Source organism: Poromitra crassiceps, assembly GCF_964638095.1.
Source record: "Poromitra crassiceps genome assembly, chromosome: 3".
NCBI lineage: Eukaryota > Metazoa > Chordata > Actinopteri > Beryciformes > Melamphaidae > Poromitra > Poromitra crassiceps.
Window position 1 is genome coordinate 60987418 of NC_139625.1, and position 17839 is coordinate 61005256.

The 17839-nt window shown below is 42.4% G+C and overlaps 1 protein-coding gene across 1 annotated transcript in view; it reads left to right on the top strand.

Annotated features, from left to right (window-relative positions):
• Positions 1–1810: 1810 nt before the first annotated feature.
• The window catches only part of LOC310773202 (uncharacterized protein), a gene marked incomplete at its 5' end in the record, with an annotated part of 36980 nt that continues 20951 nt past the window's right edge, over positions 1811–17839 (top strand). The window contains 7 exons of the mRNA XM_083633100.1: positions 1811–1819; positions 2283–2428; positions 5855–5936; positions 11525–11660; positions 14250–14452; positions 14675–14811; positions 15320–15461. Coding sequence (XP_083489226.1) covers positions 1811–1819; positions 2283–2428; positions 5855–5936; positions 11525–11660; positions 14250–14452; positions 14675–14811; positions 15320–15461 — 855 coding nt within the window. The remainder of the gene's footprint in view (positions 1820–2282; positions 2429–5854; positions 5937–11524; positions 11661–14249; positions 14453–14674; positions 14812–15319; positions 15462–17839) is intronic.

Here is a 17839-nt window from a genome sequence, read left to right on the forward strand (position 1 = left end):
CTTTGATGTAGCGCTATGTGTTGCAGTGATCGATAGCAGAACTTCCTAAATAAAGTTGGCCTACAAAGACGTGCCTTTTGAGATACACAGTACTGAAATTGCCAAAATGTTAGTTATAACGCAACTAAGTGCATAATACATCTCACTGAGATGTGGATTTTAACATCAGTCTGTGATCGTTGTAAGATGTCTTCCACTGTTTTACGGGATTAACGTTAGTTAGCGGTTAACAAAAAATACATAAACATCCGTGATTGCATGTCTTTGTAGAAATACAGGTCGTATATCAAATACGGTTACTTGTTAGGGTGATAGACTAACGTTATTATCACTTTAACAATAACAGAAGATAATTTGATCATTTATTGCAGATTGCAGCTTTCAAGGCTGCTTGCTATGGCTGCATGGGCCTACCTCTCAAACTGTTGCAGTTAAAGATCCATCCATAGGCCCTTTTCACAGCAGCCGTTTTGAAGTTATAAAGCAGTATAACCAATAACATTAATGAGGGCCCTGACACTGAAACGCCTAAAGGGAATGGAACTGTATTGATAACACTTGGTAATACTTACCACCTCAAAACGGTTGCTGTGTTAAAGGTCTATTAGCATAGCATTTGAACTTTGACATGCAGTTTGAGCTGAAAGTGAAAACTGAAGGCTGGACTAATCTACCGGTAACTAAATTCACAAGGCATAGTTGATCATTTTCCGTCAACCCAGGATATTGAGAGTTCAGTTTGTAAAGCTTTGGCACACTATAGTTAATTGTGGACAGGGCAGGCAATTGACTACAGTTGGTATTCTTGTGGACCTCAGTGATACAGTCCATATGAAAGGCTAGACAAAGATTAACTGTTCTAGTCTCCATTCTTTATATAGTGGCAGGGTTCCCACAGCCATGGAAAACCTGGAAAAGCCATGGAATTTCAAAATCGCTCTTATTTCAGCCGATCTACTATGAATCACCTCATTCAATGGAAAGGAGGTGCTTATTTTCCAGGCCTGGGACAGTAATAAATTAGTAAAATCCTTGAAAGTTTGGAAACGTCATATAATTTTCTTCTGTGTAATGAAATTGTAATGCTTCTTGTAGTTTATTTTATATTAATATTTGAACTGTTTTATTTCAATAACTTCCATGTACTGTAATGTGTAATGTGATGTCAGTGACTCTAAAGCACTCAAATCCAATATAAAGAGGTGTGTCCTATTTGTCCAGTGTAGTAATAATTTGTGGTATTGATTCAGAGTCACCGTCATGACATTCTATTATGGATCCTTGAAAAGTGAATGGAAAAGTTTTGAAATTGTATCCATGAAAATGTGTGGGAACCCTGTAGTGAGTAGTTTTAGCAATCTGATTGATCAATTGATTGATCTGATTGATGTGGTCCAATCCTGCTGACAATTCACATAAAGGAGGACGGACTACTTGTGCTGCTCTGGAAACTCTTGTAGTTTGTCGTTCTTATGATAATGAAGAAAACTTCAGACAGTACAATGCATTGGTAACCATTGTAGGGATGTAACGATAACCGGTTTGAATGATAACCATGATAAAATTCCTTACGATAACCGTACCGTTTCAAATTTTCATTATCATTAAAACCGTGGTACCGTGTTACCATGATTACAGTGCTTTGAAAAACATGGTGAATACCGTCCATCAACCAAAGTTGGCAACCGTCTCCCAGATGCAAACGCACAGCCTTGGAGTAATGATTTCAGTGAGTGTATCAATCCTTTTTGGGTCTGAGTTTTCAATCAATCAATACATTTTTATTTAAAGTGCAAAATCACCATGAAGCATGGTCCCAGTACACTTTACACTTAAAAAAGAGCATAGGACAAAGTATAACAAACAATGCTCTAAAAATTAATGTTAAAAGGATGTTTACAAACAAAACAAACACAAGTCAGGGCCACATTAAAAAACAACAAGTTAAAAGGGGTGTATAGTTTCAATATAAAACTTGGGGAAATGATTTCTGTGAGTGTATTAGTGCTTTTTGAAAATTTTCAGCACATTTTAACAAACAGTGATAATTTTGGTCACGATAATTGTGATGTGAAATTTTCATACCGTTACATCTCTAAACCATTGCCTAAATTTCATCCCCTCGAGGTACCTGTAGCATCAAATTAGTACCCATAATCACATTCAAGTACACCGTTGCACCAGCTATTATTGTCGTAGTGCGTTAAATATGATGCTAAACGATATCATCTATGAGTGGTTGTTCTTTTAATTTGTTTTGATCTCTTTTGCTTTCTTTGTAGCTGGTGGAACAGTATACCTCTCGATGGCAGGTGCCGATGCCTCAGCTCAAGATCCTTGAGATGGCTCTCTGCTACTTCGTTCAAGCTTCTTCCTCCTTCTCATCAAATTGTGACCATGTGCTCTACACACTCAGCAGTCTGGCCTTGTAAGTATACACGGCAGAGGCCGCTTTGAGTCTGTCCATGCATAGGTAATACTCATGCGAGTTTTAATTATTTTCTTAATCGATATTTGCTTTTCATCTGCATTTGCTGTCTTTGAGTGGCGAAAAGTTGTTGCGCCTAATAGTCAAATACTATTGACCTGTATGTGTGTCGATTCCAAATACAAATTTAAATTTATAAGTCCCAGAGTCTCCTATTTGCAAAATTATAATGTATGATCTGATTGTCAAGATGCTGTGAAGAGAAATCACTTTTCCATACTCTGTCCCAATTTATGTAGGGATTAAAGCAAGCAGTGTCCCTATTCCATATTTGTGTAACAGCAAAAGGACTTTGTGACACTTTTTAAAAGAGAATAAGAAATGAGAGATGTGCTCCCGTCCCTTTTAAGCCCTTTTCCCACATGCGCTTTGTACCGCAAAATGACCGGAACGTGGTCTAATGCCTGCATGTGAGAAAGTCGTCGTGCCGGTATAAGCGCGACCTCGTCATCGCGGAGATTTCACCAGTTTGGAGCCAGTCAGAAGAGCGGTATGCGCGATAGCGGACTTAAGTAGAGAACGGGTCCAGTCATTTCCCGCGACACTCTCATGGGCGAGGTGTACACACGTTGCTTAATGTTCCAGCGGGCATAATCTAATCATTCGCGCACATTAAAGCAAACTGGCGAAAGGATCTTGTGATAAAAAGAGCAGTAGCCTATGTCAGCTTCATGTGTGGGCGTGCTGATTTTCCCCTCTCTCCTCTCTGCTGCCTGCTCGTCCTCCTCCTTCAGTGACAGCCCGACAGGGACACAGACGAAGCAAATGCACAAAGCGAAATGTGGAAGTATTTTGCTTACGTTGCCGACAGCGAAGGCAAGCCCGGACACATCAAACGAAGCCAGTCTGTAAAAAGTGCTTCAACGCGACGCAGGTGAACGGATAAACAAGCAAACTTATTTCACCATCAAGAGTTTTGCCGACACGTCACTCCCCACCCGCTCTGCAGTGCCGCCCCGCCCCCCAACATACAGGAAATTTAGCTGCTAGATTCTCATATGCGAGAGGAGAGGTGTGAAGGGAAATGTCCGATATTGACTTACAGGTAATTTTCCAGTACGCATGTGGGAAAACGGCTTTAGAGATCCACAAAGTATTTTCTTCATTAGATCCATTTGTGGACATCAGATTCCCACTGCAGTGCCCACATAGCTGACCAAATACTGAAAAGTCCATAGCCCCTGGGCTATATGCATCATATCTGCTTTACAAAACACAGTTGTCCTTCATGTCATTTAACAATTGATTCCCAGGTGTCCTTTATCTTAATCTGCCCATTTACACACAACTTTCTTCAGCTATTTTCATTCAGAAATTGGTTGGTCTTACCTGCTTTGTTTCCTTGTTTTGATCATAAATGCATTTCTCTGCAGCATTAAAGTGTTAAATTTGGCTTTTTGAAGCCTGCAGGTACCTTGTGCATGTTGGTTGCACACTGCTTGTGGATAGTGTGTGCCCAGCACAGTGCTGTAGTTATGCTGCTACGGCTCTTTCTTTGCCTTAATGTATCCAGGGGGAGTTGAGTGAACATGCATTTTTTTTGCAGTGTCCTGTATTGTATTCATACAGTTACCCTGCTGCGATGTATCCATCACGTTTTCTGGGGCCTGTTCCAGTTGCCTTTAATTAAACAGTGTGATCGGCAGATCTCTGATCACCATGTGAAATGATTGATTTCACCTAGATTTAAAAAAAGAGTGAACAATGGCACATAGTGTAAACATGGAGAGCAGACAGAAATTGTTAAATTCAGATTGTTCTTAGAGATGTCAACCGATAACCATTTAACCATTAACCGGCTGTTTAAATGTTAACCAATTAATACTATCAGTTAATAAGTAAGTAAAATGAAAATAAGCATACAATCACTTTTAATAAATGCAACTCATGCATGCGACTGCTGTGTAATTTTGTATCTTCACATTTAATTGTCATCCTCTTCAATTAAGTCTCCAACCGCGCATGTTGAGGAGCGTTAATTGCCGTTTTACATGATATAGCATATTAGACTCATTCAGAGCCAGATCCACTTGTAGGCTATGCATTGATTTAGGGATGCACGATATATCGGCAATCATATCGGTATCGGCCGATGTTAGTCTTTTTTTTTTTTTATCGGCATCGATCCGATGTTGCAATGGTAATATCGGTTATCGGTATTGGCCAAAATTTACACATTGAGAGGAAACAATGTGGTAAAACTATGATTTATGGGCTTTTCCAAATGTTTTGGAAATAAAGAAATGCATTACTTTTTCAAATTCAGTGTTTGTTTTTTATTGTCATAGAAATGTGTTTTTATACAGATATCGACATCGATAAATATCGGTTATCGACCATAACAGAAATGTTAATATTAATATTGCATCCCTACATTGATTAACTGCTTACCGGTATATTGTGTCATTATTGTGGTGCGCCCCCTCAATGTACTGGAAACAATGGCACGACAATCTACTGGTTTATTTCAGAATAGGTCGTTAGACGAGGGGCGGCATCTCGCCTGCCTAATCGCTTGGACCCGCGAGTCTCAAATGCTCTCCTCATCTGAGCAGACAGACAGACACAGCATAGTGGTCAGTGCGCCCCAGCCTGGTGACACCGCAAGGAGAAACTTGTAATAGTGTTGCGCCAACTTCGCTAGCCGGGGGAATGCATTAACCGACAAGATTAAAATGTACTATTTATAGCCTAATGATTAGGCTATAAATAGTACATTTTAATCTTGTCTGTTAATGGTTAATGATTGGTTAATGAGCGTTGGTTGTCGGTCAAGGAAAAAAATCATTTTCACCATCCCTAGTTCTTTTGATGCATGCGCAACATTGCTGACCTATCCATCTGTAACTAAATCAGGTTTTATCCAAACATAGTAATTACAAGTTGGGGTGTACTTGATGACTGAATTGCTTACTCTCTTATTGACACTGTTATTGAATGCAAAGCTTTTCATAGCAGCAGCATAAGCTTCTGACATGTCTATGCTACTAAAGTTGTGCTGACATTTGCTAATATTTTGAGGGCATATGTTCAACCACTTTCCTGAGTTGGCAATTGATCCTTTATTTTTCTTCTGCATTTCATCAGTGATTTAGAATATTTATCGGTTGAAAGGAGTCACATATGCAGGGTGACTTTTTTGTCCACCGTCCAAATGGTTAGTGAATGTCCAAATTTTACGATTATCATTATTATTTTTCATTGGTGAGTGAAGCAAATCTACCAGCCACTTGTATATAATTATTATTTATTTCGTGCCCTGGTCACATGACTATAAACAATTTTTTTTTCTTTTTTTTTCTGTAACATTTTTACAAAATATATCAATACAGGCTGATAAATTAATATTTTCCTATCCCCTCACAGGAGTATTTTTGAGCTCTTACTGTTCTATGACCAGAAGGACTTCCAACAGGACCCACTGAAGAACTTTACTGTTACATTCCAGGTGAGTTTTAACAAGCCTTTATTAACTCATTGAGTGCCAAGGACGAGTATGTTCGTCAATTCGTTTAGTAACGTAGAGTGCCAAGGACGAGTATGTTCGTCAATTGTGTTTTTTGACGGTGGGACGTGGATCAAAGCCAGATCCATCTCCTGTGAAAGTATGGTGGATGTTGAATGTGTAAAAGCTATTTTAGGGACCCATTAGGTGGCGACAGTGCTCTCCAGATTAGAGAAAGGCGAGGGAAAAAGAGAGAAGAAGTCATGTGGAAACGGAAATCGCATCGATATGCATGAAGCATAACGTTAGCTGTGCCTGTGAACAGCAGTCAATCTGCTGCCACAATTGAGCCCCTCCGTCTCCGCTGCGATAGCCCCTCCATATGATTTAGTTGCCGACACCAGCGTCTTTCTGAAAAGTTACATTATTGTCAGCTGGGAGCCGGCGACAGGCTGTGAAAAAGCAGGGTGCAGCGCACTTTTCAGTGCAGAGCAAACGCAGAGCAAACGCACTCGCAGCAGAGCCCCAGAGACACTCCCACGGAGGAGGAGGATGGGGGTGGGGCACGCAGGGCACTACAGCATACAACCATTGACAGTAAACACAGACCCAGGCAGCAGGCTCGATTCACAGAGACAGGCAAACAAGCTAGAATATCTGATGCCCACCAGCAGTAAATCAAGACCAGCAAGAAGGTGTAGGGTCTGCGCACGCAGGGGCCAGCCTAAAAGAAACGCAGGGGCCTAAAAAATATTATTTGGCCAAACAAAATTCCTTTGTTTTCACTGTTTTATTGAAGGAAATAATTTTTGAGGTGTCATTACATCAGAAAATATTAGCTTCAGAGTCAATGATGTGCTTGAAATGCTTCCTTTCACAAAAGGCTGAATATCTCAGATTCTAAATTGAAACGTGTGTTTTTGCTGAAATCAACCTATCTTCTCCGGCTGATAACTAAAGAACGGAAAATGATATCAATAAACTTTTTTTTGCAGATGATAGAAGAGAGTCTCATCATTCTTTGTGCGTGTTCGGTGTTTACATAGTACCGTAATATCACACAATATTCTGTGGGCCTCGAGAAATCATTGAAAACGCTCTGAAACTCTGGCACTGGGAGCGTCCGTTCTCCAAAAGTGAGTTAAACACTCTACCTAAAACTAGGGATGGGACCGATCCGATCCAATATCGGTATCGGTTGCCGATACTGACATAATTCACGGATCGGAATCGAGGGGGGGGGGGGGGGGGGGGTTGCAATTCCAGCGCGGGCCGCAATTTGCCCATGTATAATAGTATCCATGTATAATAGTATTTTCTTAATTTTGTCTGCTTTTTGCAAGGTATATTTTTTTTAAAAATCTTTAATTGGCCAATTCTTTGCCTATACTGTATATTCAAGGAAAATATCGGTATCGGAAATAATATCGGTATCGGCAGATATCCAAATTCAAGTATCGGAATCGGATCGGAAGTGAAAAAATGTGGATCGGTGCATCCCTACCTAAAACATGTAATACCTCAATCAATCAGAACAAGAAACAAAATGGAAAACAAACAGGATCTTCACAGCCCCAAAACAGTCAGAAAAGCAAAACAATCACAAACACAGAACATTCCAGGTGAGAATGAAGTGCAGAGTATGGAACCATTGTAGCACAGTGTAGTGTAGATGGTAGTGCAACTTTAATTATTGCGGAAACCAGTGTTGTGCATGAACGCGCTCTAAGAGCACCGCTCACTGAGCAAGCTCATTATTTTCATGAGCGGTGAGCTGAGCGCACCTTTTTGCAAATCCATGAGCGTACAGTGAGCTACGCTCACGCCTGGGGGGGTGAACGGCCCTATTATCGTTCTTTTTCTCGCTCGCTTACCTCGATAATTGCCCATTGTATACATGCGTGTGCTAATTTACATAGGAATAAAACCGGTTTTAATTTCGCCAGGCTGCTTCCCTCTTCCCTCCTGCGCAAATATACACGGGCCAAGCGCACAGTAGTGGCAACGTAATGATGTAATGCTGCGCGGTGGCGAAGCACCGCTTCATGAAGCAAGCCGCTCAGACCGGACTCCAGCCGAGCGGGACTCGGCCGCACCTCTGTCTCCACGGCTTATTTTCGACTTGCATGTGTGACAAACTGCGATCTTTGTCTTCTTCACTGACGGTGAAAAAATTCCACAACAAGGAAGGTATGCTGGCGTGTGTGGTGTGGTGGCTGCCTGTCTCCGTGCTTTGGTTGTGCGCACACATCACGTGAAAAAGAGGGGGAGCCAACCGGCACACAGAATTGGCTATGTAGACTGACCAGCACAGGTCACCGGTCACGGCCGATCAGCTGAAAATCGGCCATTTCCTGTCACGTGCCGATCGATCGGTGCATCTCTAGTCTTGAGTATTCTATGTGAGCACAACAAGTTACTAAATGACCGTCTTTACATTTCTGTTGTCTGTTGCTAAGACATTCAAGTAATCCTCTTTTGGATGTAAACACATAACCATGAGTGGAGCAGCTGCAGGAATGCCTTTTGATAACATTACAGATTAGAAACCTTGACAATAACTATAGTGTTGTTTAGGGGTGTCATGGTACACAGAAGTCACAGTTCAGTACGTACCTCGTAACAAAAAGAGGTTAGGTTTGTTTTCATTTATTTTGAACCTGTTGCATTTCTTTTGAACAGACAGTACTAGTGCTCCACCTAGTGTCATAAAGTGGTACAGCATTGCCCTGTACTGTATTAAAACAGAAAAGATAAATAAAAAGGGAGCTTCTTGGATACTTCGAGACAATTTTAATTACGAAGTTAAACATTTTACATCTTCAAGGATAAACAGGGGCACAAAAGTTGTAGTGTGTATTAAACCAGTAAACACTAACAGTGAACATAGACTCTTGCATTAGATTTTTATGTAGGGCTGGCTCTACGACTGCATATGGGGATGCAGGCAACTAGTCGGTTAAACATTTAAACTACCCTGGCTGGTCGACACCAAAATACTAGTCGGTTAAACTAATAATTAAATTATCATAATAATAACCAATGTGGGCCGGAACTGTTCCGTCTTTACCAGCCACCAGCCGGCCCCCCTCCTCTAATGCTCAGATGTAAAGTAAACAAACCAGGCGTAGTCAAAGGAGCGGAAGGGAGATGGCATCTCATAAAACCAGCGCAGTTTGGCAGTATTTTGATCCAGTCAATGAAAAATGGTTGTATGTAGGCTGTGTCAGATAAAACCACTCGACCGACATTCAGCACAGGCATGTGGATGCAAGGAAGGACAGCAGGACCTCATCCTATAGCATTGAATGTGTTTAGCCCACACAAGATAACATGGCCATGAATGACAAGATGCTTCCACTCAACTTTGTTGAGGACAAAGGCTTCCAAAAGTTAAATGGACTATATTTAGCCTGAATATACGGTGCTAGGGTGAGTTGTCGATGTTTTCTGATGTGTGATGTCATGATGACATAAACAGCGCAAGATGAATTGGATTTTGACAATTATGACGAACGTAATTAACGGAGTGTGTATTGACGTGTTTGTCGTATAGCTACTAGGGATGGGCATTTTAATTAAGCAATTTAAATACTCGAGTACTCTCCTTCTAGTATTATGAACGAGTGCTCGAGTCGTCGCGCGGGGGGCGTGGGCTGTGTGATTACTATGGTAATGACTGAGCAGGGGTGCTGCTGTGTATGGGGCTGTTCACACATAACGTTTGCATTTTTGCATGGAAAAAGTGCTACCTGGAGCATTTTTTGTCAGGAGAGGGACTGACTGTGATATTAGGTGACGCTAAGCTAACATCTAAAGCCTACCTTTAGACAGTATCTCCGATGGTTGGATTAGCGCTTTGGAGCAGACAAGTTGTGAAACAAGCGAAGGCATTTGATTTCCAATACATGTCCATTGTTGCTGAATAGTGATCACCATGATGCGATTGTCTCCCAAAAAGTGATTCTTTCTCCACATTTCTTGTGACTAACGTCACAAGAGAAACGACAGTGTAGTCAGTAAACTAGTGCAACGTTTTTATCGGGCGTGCGCTATGAAGAAGCGTGCTTCTCATTCGGGAGAATATCTCCAGGCACCATTTTCGGGAAGAGCTGGAAAACTTCTGGTTAAAACTTTCAAAATAATGTTACTTAAACAAAAGTAAATAGCGTATTGATGCACGTTGGAGGAGAAAAGGTATTTCAATGAAGGAAGCAGCATCCTTGTATCAAAATACTCATTGTGATGTTATATGGCATGAAACTGTGGCTGTAACGCATTACTCAAAATAAATAAGGTTACAATAAGCGTTTTATTTTGAAAGCAACAAAGCGGATGACGTACTTGTACATTCTGGCTGACTTGACGCCCGGCCGTGCAGTTGCTGCTGGTTGCTGCCAGATCCACATGACGATGCGTGCGTAGATCTTTATACCATTTTTAAAGGGGTGGGGAGTGGGGCAAGTACCCGAACAGCAGAAACGTTACTCGAATACTGATGTTATGAACGAGTGCTCGAGTACCCGAGTACTCGCGCCCATCCCTAATAGCTACACGCACCGAACCGTGACGCCCAAACCGTGACGTCACGGGACGAATACACGTACCGTGACACCTAGGGCTGGGACGGATCAGAAAACCCACGGATCGGATCGCGTGACGGATTTTGAGCCACGGATCACGGATTTTTCGGATCAGCAAAAAAAAAAAAAAAAGGCTATATCAGATTTTTTCTCTCAAAATTAGATTTTCGATTTGAATTTTTAATACTATTATACTTCTCTAACCATTTGTTGCCCTGCACAGCTCAAAAAATATTTTTTTCTCATGACACAATTTATGCTTTTACTCTGAAGGCAAAACAACCCAACTTCCTGTTTTAGGTGGCACTGCGCCTAACTTCCTGGCTGTTGCGTGCTAACGTAGTCACTTGACACGAGTAGGCTACAGACCAGACCGGGTGAGTCTGGAAACATAACGTTGATGCTACGTTATGCTACTCGGTGGCCCCACGTGTTGTTTTGTTGTTATGTGTCCAAGGCAACATTTCACCGTCCGGTGATAATGTGTTCGTGAAACGTGTGCGTGTGTGTGTGTGTGTGTGCGTGTTGTGGCTCTCGCTAACGTGTGCAGCGCGCAACATGCTGCTCGCATTCCTGTGCTTTTTCAGAGGTGTTGAAATAAGTTTGTTGTCTTTAGTAGCCACTAGCCACAGCCGTCAGAGAGACTTTACAGCGAAGGGATGAGGAAGCGCACTTGTGCTTGCCATGATGATGCCTGTCTGTGTCTGGCTGCGTTGCAGGCGTTCTCATACACTAACGTTAAACGTTAAATGAAACGAAAGGGGGGGGGGGGGGGGGAGTCCGCGGACCACGACGTTCCGAACCGTGTGCCGAACCGTGGGGGCTGATCCGTACGGGTCACGGATTATCCGTGATCCGTCCCAGCCCTAGTGACACCCCTAGTGTTATTTAATTAAACAGTATTGAGTGTATTTCCGAACAAGATATGATTCAAAACACCTCAGAACACTTTGTGTGACACAGCTTGCCCTTAAAATACTATCATATTGTGTCTCTGTTCTCTTTCAGGAATGTCATGTGGCCCTAGCCAGCCATCAAAATGTTCATTTACTTCAGGTGAAGCATTTGGTCCAGAGCGGCGGGCCATGGGCGAGCTCTGCCTTACTGGCTATCCTCACTGACTCCAATTTACCTCACAATGAAGGTTTGTACAATGTTCAGCGTTTACATCATGCATGCAGCTCCCCGATGTCCAGTCCCTGGACACACGAAACACATTACACATGTCAGAAACGACTTGCTCAAAACATGTGAAAAGTCTTAGCACCATATACAGTATACTGTTCGACTCTAGTAACAACATAGACAGGAGTCTTTCCCTCTCTAAATACATTCAATTCGGTTAATTTAACATGGCATAATGTAGAACATGATTGTTCAATCAAATCTATGTTCAATGTATTTATTTATTTATATTATTTATTCCTAAAACCACAGATGAGCGATTTGTCGACTATGATGCACAGTGTCGACTAGTGGTTTTGATAGTCAACTAATCAACTAGTCTGTGAAACCCCTACCTTACTCGGATATCGATGCAAACTTAAGTACCGTAATTTCCGCACTATAAGCCGCACCGGAGTATAAGCCGCAGCAGCAAAATTGCCTGTTTGTTACATATATAAGCCGCACCGGACTATAAGCCGCAGGTGTTTTAATGTTTTTTTTTTTTTTTTTTTTTTTTTTTTTTTTTATTGTGTTTTAATGTTTAATTACCATATGTAAGGGTTCATGCACAGAGGGGATTGTCGGGAAAGAGATGGCTGTTTGAGGAAGCTCCCATTTATTAACATTTCAACAAAACAACATAACACAACACCACCTGTGTTTTTTTTTACAGTGCACACAGTGTCCGCGGTGTGGTGAAAAGAGGGCAAGAGAGGAAATTAAAACAGAAGTGGATTTATAGTTAGAAAGAGTGCTAAAGAAGAGAGAATTTTTTTTTTTTTTTTTTCCCCCCCCGAAAAAATCCATAGATAAGCCGCACCGTTATATAAGCCGCAGGGCCAAAAAACGGGGGAAAAGCCGCGGCTTATAGTCCGAAATTTACGGTAAGCTTGTCATAATTCTTCCAGCAAACTGAACAGTACTTGACCTGACAAGTCTCATTACAAAGGTAAACCGCTTGTATTGTGGCACAGAGCATAAGCTGAAGAGTTACATATTTTTTTTCTTTTCTGATTCCCCCCCATTTTCTCCCCAATTGTACTGCCGATCTGGGGAGAGCCGTAGACTAGCATCATGCTTCCTCCGACACATGCGCAGTTGCCAGCCGCTTCTTTTCACCTGACAGCGGGGAGCTTCACTGGCAGGACGTAGCACGTGGGAGGATCACGCTATTCCCACCAGTTCCCTTCAGGACACCCTTAATCCGGTTTCCCACCCGCAGACACAGCCAATCGTGCCTGTATGGATGCCCGACCGAGCCAGAGGTAACACAGGGCCGCGACCCTCGTGTTGGTAGGCAGTGAATCTACCGCTACACTTCCTGGACGCCCTGAAGAGTTATATATCTAATCTAATATATCTAACATGAGATATCCCTCTTTATAGAATTTGTCACCTAGTTGTATAACATGATTGGAAAGATGGAAGTAAATCCCATTATGAATTATTAATTAACTTCTAAGTTATCTTTGCTTACAAAACAGTTTGTTTTTATGGCTATAATCATCTGTGTGTTTTTAATATTGCGTAATTGTGTAAGTATAATATTGTCATTTTCCCAAAATTGATATTTATTATTTTGGAATTAAATGCATTATTTATGATTGAGTCGTGGGGGAGCATTCTTGAAAAAGTCGTATCTGGAGATCACAATGCTGTTTTCCAGTTTTTATTGTACAAATTCCTTGCAGTGTTAGTAGTATACAGTAAAGTAATATACGGTATATCTTCCATCTTGCCTGTCTCACTCTCTAGCCGTTTTCACACATGCGCTTTTTACCGGTAAATGACCGGAAAGCGGTCTAATGCCTTCATGTGTGAAAGTTGTTTTCCGGTATAAGCGCGACCCCGTCATCGCGGACATTTCACCAGTTCCTAGGTTGTCAGAAGAGCGGTATGGCTGCTTCATGTGTGGGCGTGCCTCCCCCCCCCCCCCCCCCCCCCCCCCCCCTCTCTGCTCGCACTCTGGCCAGAGTCCTTCAGTCCAGCCCGACAGGGACACAGCGAAAATGGCAGCGGCTTGAGTCTTGCTTGTTGAGAAAGCAAATGCACGAAGCGAAATGTGGAAATATTTTGCTTACGTTGCTGACAGCGAAGGCAAGCCCCCTGGACACATCAAACGAAGCAAGTCTGTAAAAAGTGCTTCAACGTGACGCAGGTGAACAGATAAACATCGAACCAGCCAGGCTATTTCTCTCCGACAGGAATCCCTACTTCTTCAAAGATTTCAGTTCAAAGACTGGTTAGCGAATGTGAAGGATACAACATACATGCCCTCTTAAGTCAAACGAGTGTGATTTATTGTGTGACAAGCAAACTTATTTCACCATCGGAGTTTTGCCGACCCCCAAAATAAGGAGGATTCCCCATCCAAGTGCACACGTCACTCCCCACCCGCTCTGCAGTGCCCCCCCCCTCACAAATACAGGCAATTTCACTGCTATATTCACAAATGTGAGCCCTCAGGTGTGAAGGGAAATTCCGGGAAATGGTCGATATTGATTTACAGGCAATGTTCCTGTACGCATGTGTGAAAACGGCTTCTGTCTCTCTCTCTCTGTCACAGTGGACGGGTACATTAGCTCGGAGCTGCCAGTGTTCTTTGAGCTGCGGGTGCGTTACCTGCTTGCCTGTGAGCAGGTCAGTGAGGCTATGGCCCTGGCTAAGTGTTGTGCTCGGCATCCCACAGCAGGGCAACAGCTGTTCTTCCTCCAGGTCTACCTCACATGGCTTTACAAAACCTCCCAGCATGACCTCCTACACAAAGAGGTGAGTAGAGCCACTATTGTGACTTCTTTTCAGAAAAGTTACTCACTGAATTAACATTTTGGCCTGGGCTGGAGATCACGTTTGTTTATTATGTACAGTATGGCATGCCTTCTGACTTTAACTTTTGGGGGGGATTTTAGTTACAATAGCTATTTTCTTAATTTGGACATCAACTCATGCTGCCTTTTTTGTTTTTTGCTTTTGTTTTGCTTTTCCTCTCAGGTGGTTGACCTCAATGGCAAAGATGCAGTGCATATCATCTGTAGCTTGGAAAATGAGGAAAAGGATGAGTTGCTACTAGCCCTCAGCAGAGCCTTCCTCTCCCAGCAGCTCTGCAGGGGAGACATGTACTATTTGTGGTAGGTAAACTTAACTATGATTTCACTGTAAAAAAACATATATACTGTATATATAAGTCAACATATACTGTAACAACAACCAAGGTCTACCAGCTGGAGTTGGCTTCATAAATCACTTTATTATCACCTGTAATTTGACTATTTGAGGGTTCCTACACAGATCTGCAAAATTATGGGTATAATCTAGATAATTTCCATCTCTAGAAATTATGACTACAAATTTTACATAGTTCCAGATACACTGTCATTTATATTTCATACATGTATTGCAATATTTATTGTATTTCAGAGTGATTTGGTTCATATAGCTACTGTCAGCATACATCAAGCTGAACAGCCACCATAATGGGGAAAAAAAAAAAAAAAGTGTAGGGAAAAAGCAAAGACTTTCTACACCAAAAATCTGTAGGAACAAACCCTCTTATACATGTATGGTTAGCCAAATTCACAAAAAATGTAATTCAGCCTTATAAACCATAAGATTTGTCATCTTAATTGAATGTTGCAGGGACCTTGTTTTCATATGGGCGAAACTCCATGGCCGGCTGAATACATCCAAACAAGCTTTACTTGAGGAGAGTCACCAGCTGATGTTGTCTGCCACAAACGTCAACTCAATCTTCCCATTCATCAGAGTCATCCTGGAAGAGGTTAGACATAAATATAATTTTGATTTGTTACAAGAGTATAAATTGTGCCTTTTCTGTGAAGTAAACTACTGACAGGTTTTAGTGTAGAAGCTTTTTGAAAAACTTTGCAGCCTCGCCCGTAGCTCACTTGCTCTTATGACATCACTGATGACCACTGTGTCGCTGCCTCGCCTGTAGGGCTGGCACGGATCACGGATAATCCGTGACCCGTACGGATCAGCCCCCGCGGTTCGGAACGCGGTTCGGAACGTCAATGGTCCGCGGACCCCCCCCCCCCCATCCTTCGTTTCATTTAACGTTTAACGTTAGTGTATGAGAACGCCCAGCGCAGCCAGACACAGCCAGGCATCATGGCAAGCACAAGTGAGCTTCCTCATCCCTTGTCACTGCTGTAAAGTATGTCTGAAGGCTGTGGCTAGTGGCTACTAAAGACAGCATCACACAAACTTATTTCAACACCTCTGAAAAAGCACAGGAATGCGATCAGCGTGTTGCGCGCTGCACAAGATAAGGAGAGCCACAACACACACACACACACACGCGCGCGCGCACACGTTTCACGAACACATTATCACCGGACGGTGAAATGTTGCCTTAGGACACATAACAACAGAACAACACGTGGGGCCACTGAGTAGCTTAACGTAGCATCAACGTTATATTTCCAGACTGACCTGGTCTGGTCTGTAGGTCTGTACCCGTGTCATGTGACTGGTGCAAGCAACAGCCACGAAGTTAGGCATAGCAGTGCCACCTAAAACAGGAAGTTGGGTTCTGCCTTCAGAGTAAAAGCATACATTGTGTCACTTATGAGAAAAAAATATTTTTTGAGCTGTGCAGGGCAACAAATGGTTAGAGAATTATAATAGTATAAAAAAAATCTAATCGAAAATCTAATTTTGAGAGAAAAAATCTGATATACCGTAAATTCCGGACTATAAGCCGCGGCTTTTTTCCCGTTTTTTGGCCTTTTTTGCCCCCTGCGGCTTATATAACGGTGCGTCTTATCTATGGATTTTTTCCAAAAAAAAAAAGAAATCTCTCTTTTTTAGCACTCTTTCTAACTATAAATCCACTTCTGTTTTAATTTCCTCTCTTGCCCTCTTTTAACAACATAACATAACATAACATAACACAGGTAAGCAGAAAGAAAAAGACGAAGCAATCACGCCATGAATGAGGAAATGACTCACCTGCTGGAGGCTGGAGATACACGCTTGGGCTAAACTTTTACTCCGTGAAACACTATCGATTAAGTCCGACATCGCTCAGAGGTTTTGAGCAGCTTGAAAACAAGTTTGAAAACGTGCAGAAGTCCATCCACTCACTCACTAAAGAAACTAAGGCAACCGTGAACAGAGTTTATAATGCGGAAAAGCGCATCCGCGCACTGGAGGACAAAAACAACACAGTGAGTCCGAAAATGGATAAAATGCAAAATCGAAACCCTGCACACGCAGGTTGATGACTTAATCAGCAGGAGTAAAAGAAATAACATTCGCCTGATCAATGTAAAAGAGGAGCTGAGATTGGTGACATGGACGCTTTTGTGGCAAAATCCTGTGTTACATCCTGGACCTGAAGGAAGGCGAGAAACCACCAGAGGTGGACAGGGCACACCGGGCGCCTCGGCCACGTCCAGACCCCGGCCTGCCACCGAGGGCCATCTTCATCTGCCTACTCCGCTGGCCCGACCGTCAACTCATCCTCCAGGCTGCGGGGAAGAAGCCCCTCACCTGGGAGGGTACGCGCTTTTTCGTCCGGCAGGACCTCTCCGCGTTGGTGCAACAGAAACGCGCAACATACAACAGCATCATCGAGTCAATGGATATCGCTTTGGCGTACTGTACCCAGCGAGACTCGTCATAACCAGACCGGACTATCTTTAGCACTCTTTCTAACTATAAATCCACTTCTGTTTTAATTTCCTCTCTTGCCCTCTTTTCACCACACCGCGGACACTGTGTGCCCAGCGGCGGAACAAGAGCTCAAAGTGAAACTGCCAAATATCTTTTGAGTTGGACTGGTCAATAGTACTGTGAGTAACTAAAATAAAAAAATAAAAAACGGAATTCTCTCTTCTTTAGCACTCTTTCTAACTATAAATCCACTTCTGTTTTAATTTCCTCTCTTGCCCTCTTTTCACCACACCGCGGGCACTGTGTGCACTGTAAAAAAAAACAAAAAATACCACAATGTGTGATTTTGTCTGGGGATTAGTGACCTGACTTTTGTTTTGTTGAAATGTTAATAAATGGGAGCTTCCCCAAACAGCCATCTCTTTCCCGACAATCCCCTCTGTGCACGAAGCCTTACATATGGTAATTAAACATCAAAACACCCGCGGCTTATAGACCGGTGCGGCTTATAGAAGAAAA